This window comes from Salvelinus sp. IW2-2015, unplaced genomic scaffold (genome assembly GCF_002910315.2).
Source record: "Salvelinus sp. IW2-2015 unplaced genomic scaffold, ASM291031v2 Un_scaffold1028, whole genome shotgun sequence".
NCBI lineage: Eukaryota > Metazoa > Chordata > Actinopteri > Salmoniformes > Salmonidae > Salvelinus > Salvelinus sp. IW2-2015.
In genome coordinates this window covers 354,707-358,839 of record NW_019942694.1, presented here as the reverse complement: position 1 = coordinate 358,839, position 4,133 = coordinate 354,707, and the positions used below count along the sequence as shown (strand labels likewise).

At 47.6% G+C, this 4,133-nt stretch overlaps 1 protein-coding gene across 1 annotated transcript in view; it reads right to left on the bottom strand.

The window, feature by feature from the left end:
- Nucleotides 1–4,078: 4,078 nt before the first annotated feature.
- Nucleotides 4,079–4,133, bottom strand: part of LOC112069493 (zinc finger protein 177-like) — a 4,559-nt gene continuing 4,504 nt past the window's right edge. The window contains exon 5 of the mRNA XM_024136838.1: nt 4,079–4,091. Coding sequence (XP_023992606.1) covers nt 4,079–4,091 — 13 coding nt within the window. The remainder of the gene's footprint in view (nt 4,092–4,133) is intronic.

Below are 4,133 nucleotides of genomic sequence, written 5' to 3'. Positions count from 1 at the left end.
ACTGCAAGCCAGGCTTAATCGCCCAACATCAGTGTCCAACCTCACTAATGCTCATGGCTGAAGAGAAGCAAGTCCCCACAGCAATGTTCCAACATCTAGTAGAAAGCCTTCCAAGAAGAGTGGAGGCTGTTATAGCAGCAAGGGGGGAGGGGGGACCAACTACATATTAAGATATTCAACTAGCAGGTGTCCACATACTTTTGGTCATGTAGTGAAGTACTAAGCCAGAGATAAACATCAACTAGACTAGCACAGGCACAAACCCACAGAACACAACATAAAAGCCAGCAGATATAAAGTAAAGAGAGAGCGGAGACTTACCGATTTGACAGCTGAGTTAGCTACCAAAGAAGAGCCAAGGAGTCGAGGGAGTCAGCTAATCGAATAGCAATATACTGAGGTAAAACCAAATAATATTTGTCTGTAATAAAGACCTTTTTAAATCCCGGACAGCACGTGTTTCATATAGTTTTATTGTTTTACTTTAGTTTTCCAACAGTGCCTTGGCCAGTGTGTAACAACTTCTATATACCGCCTGCTGAACAACGGCATCCGGTCTATAACCTAACAGTTCAGCACCTTACCAGCAGGTGGCATCCAAGCATTACTTTTTTAATTTTTTTTTTAATCTATTCTTTATTTAAATAGGCAAGTCAGTTAAAAACAAATTATTATTTAAAATGACTGCCTACACCGACCAAACCTGGATGACGCTGGGTCAATTGTGCGCCGCTCTATGGTACTCCCATTCATGGCCGGTTGTGATACAGCCTGGATTCGAAACAGGGTGCCTGTAGTGACGCCTCTAGCACTGAGATGCATTGCCTTGGACCGCTGAGCCCCTCGGGAGCCCGTATAACAACACGGACGCTTATTCCACCATGCCTAGATGGAATAGTTTATGTCAACTAGACGTCCATATATTTTTTTTTAAATGGCACTTTTGCCAAACCTAACTCTTTTCCCAACCACCACCATGTGGCTAGATTGTTCCCCTCATAGGGGGAAATTACTTCAGAAGGAAACAACCCTTTTTAAGATCTTCTGTTGAGATTTATCCAGCAGGAACGAGATCTTAATTCAGGGTAAAGCCTTTATTATCAGTGATCAGATCGCATATCGCTGGTAATAAAACCTGCTCGCTTACCTGGTTAATCATCGTATTCCCCCAAAATCTTAAAATCCTCTTTCGTGACGGACAGTCAGCAGGAATGTAAACGTACACAATAAACATGTACATAAATACCTTTATGGAATGGCAAAGGTCCGGTTTGTGGTACTACAAGGACCTGTTAAGGCTGGGTTGCATGTGGACGTCTTTATGGTCGATCACTTATATCATGGTTCTTCAGTCTACACCAGTCTCTTGGTAATTATTGAAAAGGAACTAGTTTCCCCTTTTATTAGATAGAAAGATGTGTTATTTTTCTAGTATAATGTGGAATGCATGTTATAGTGTATTACTGTTCTATTATCTCTAATGCAGTAAAGAATTTGAGGAATGTTTAGAAGTGTGTAAATGGTCAAATTCGTTAATCCAGAACTAAAGTTTTGCGTAATTGGTCAGCTGCACGATTACAATTCTAGGTCCATATGTGTTAAGAGAAATGGATTAAGAGATTCTAGAAAATGAGGAGCTTCACCCTCTCTCTTTACTAGTGACGAATCGAATGTCCCCTCGCCTTTCGAAATTCGGAAGACGCTAAAACATCTGCGACATCGTGATTTGTCCAAATAACCAGTGACGAAAACTCCAAAACACCAGACCTACTGCCGTTCGTTATCACACACGCCCCGTTCCTTCCAGACAGATTCTATGGTACCATAGATACGTTTACATAGATCTGTCCATGAGAGATKATGTAGGTGGTAACTGGAAGTGGCATCTCTATACCCCTCCACGGCATAACAAGGCTATTACTTTCAGGTAATAAACCATTTGAGCCAAAAGCCTGGACTGCAAAAGGGATCAAAAATCGAGGAGATGTATTTAACTCAAGAGGGTCTCCCTAGTTTCCAGGATCTTTGTCTATTTTACCTTAGTCTACAGTCTGCACTTTGTGCCTATGGTGTCCCATTAGGTACAAATTTGGGAACTTGTCCAGAGGTTTGGTGTCTGCTATTTATTTTCATCTTCAATTACTAAAGCAAAAAAATATCTTCCAAATGGTTAAATCATGGGTAAAGTATATGTCTGATGATGATGATGAGGCTATTGACTGGGAGAATGTCTGGGAGAATATAATTTCACTAGTCAAAGAAGCCAAACTATCAATACATTTAATTATAAGCTTTGTCATAGGCTGTACTGGACACCACTTATAATATGTCATACAAAACAGGCTTTAAGCCTAAACTGTAACCTGTGCCCCCCTCAATAGACTTGACACATTCAAAACAGGCTTTAAGCCTAAACTGTAACCTGTGCCCCCCTCAATAGACTTGACACATACAAAACAGGCTTTAAGCCTAAACTGTAACCTGTGCCCCCTTCAATAGACTTGACACATACAAACTGTAACCTGTGTCCACCTCAATAGACTTGGCACATACAAACTGTAACCTGTGTCCACCTCAATAGACTTGACACATACAAACTGTGACCAGTGTCCACCTCAATAGACTTGGCACATACAAACTGTAACCTGTGCCCACCTCAATAGACTTGACACATACAAAACAGAGCATTTTGGCCATCCACCAGCCGGCAGCATTCAACCCTGCCGGCAGCATCAACCCGCGCCAGCAGTGTCCGAACCAGCCGCCCAGCGTCACCCATGCGGCAACAGTCAGCCCAGCCTGGCCATGAAGTCAATACCCGCCAGCTAGTCAGTCAACCCAGCCCGGTTCCAACCGTCAACCCAGCGGCCACAGTCAACCAGCGCGGCAGTCAACCCAGCCCGCCATGCAGTGCATACCCCAGCCGCCAACAGGTCATCCGCCGGCCAGCAGCCACGCCAGCAGTCATCCACCAGCCGGCCAGCCGCAGCATCCCAGCCGGCCAGCAGTCCACCAGCCGGCCAGAGTCATCCCCGGCCAGCAGTTCATCCCATAGCGGCAGCAGCCATCCAGCCGGCCAGCAAGCCATCCCAGCCGGCCATGCAGCCCCCAGCCGGGCCAGCAAGCCATCTCCAGCCGGCCAGCAGCCATCCCAGCCGCCAGCAGCACTCCAGCCGCGGGCCAGCCACCACCCGGCCGGCCAACAGCTCCAGGGCAGCAGTCATCCCAGCCGGCCACACCAAGCCGGCATCAGCACCCAGCCGGTCCAGCAGCCATTCCCAGCCGGCCAGCCAGCCATCGGCCAAGCACGCCACCCAAGCCCGCGCCAGATAACCCAGCGCCACAGCTCCCCAGCTCGGCAAGCAGCCAGTCCATGCCCAGCCGCCAATCCATCCCGGCAGCCAAGTCAGTCCACCCACGACAGCAAGATCATCCCAGCCGCAGCATACCATCCCAGCGGCCAGCATCATCACCCGCCGGCCACATATCCCCGGCCAGCAAGTCAACCCCCGTCCGCACGGCGAGGTCAACCTCCGCGGCCGAGCAGTCCCAAGCAGCCGGGCCAGCAGTCATATCCAGCCGCAGCAGTCATCCCAGCGGCCAGCAGTCATCAGCGCGCATCAACCAGCCGCCAAACCGATACCACTGTTTCTTGTTCACTGGAATTCTCATTAGTACAAGAGGACGTTAGATTTATCCTTCCTCCAAAAGGTCATCAATCCATAAATCATCTGTTTGTGTATGTGTCCAAGTCATTGGCGGGGGCACAGGTACAGTTTTGATTTGCCAAGCTAATTGAGGGGGCACAGGTTACAGTTTGTATGCCAAGTCAATTGAGGGCACAGGTTAGGTTTGTATGTTGCTCAGAGTCTATTGAGGGTGGACAGCAGGTTCAGGTTTTGTATGTGCAAGTCATTGAGGGGGGCACAGGTTCAGTTTAGGGTTAAATGCCGTTTTGTATGTCGTCAAGTCTATTGAGTGGCACAGGTTACAGTTTTGTATGTGCCAAGTCTATTGAGGGTGGCACAGGTTTACAGTTTGTAGTGTTCAAGCTATTGGTGTGACACAGGTTACAGTTTTATGTGTCAAGTCTATTGAGGGGGCACAGTGTTACAAGTTTTAGGCTTTAAAGC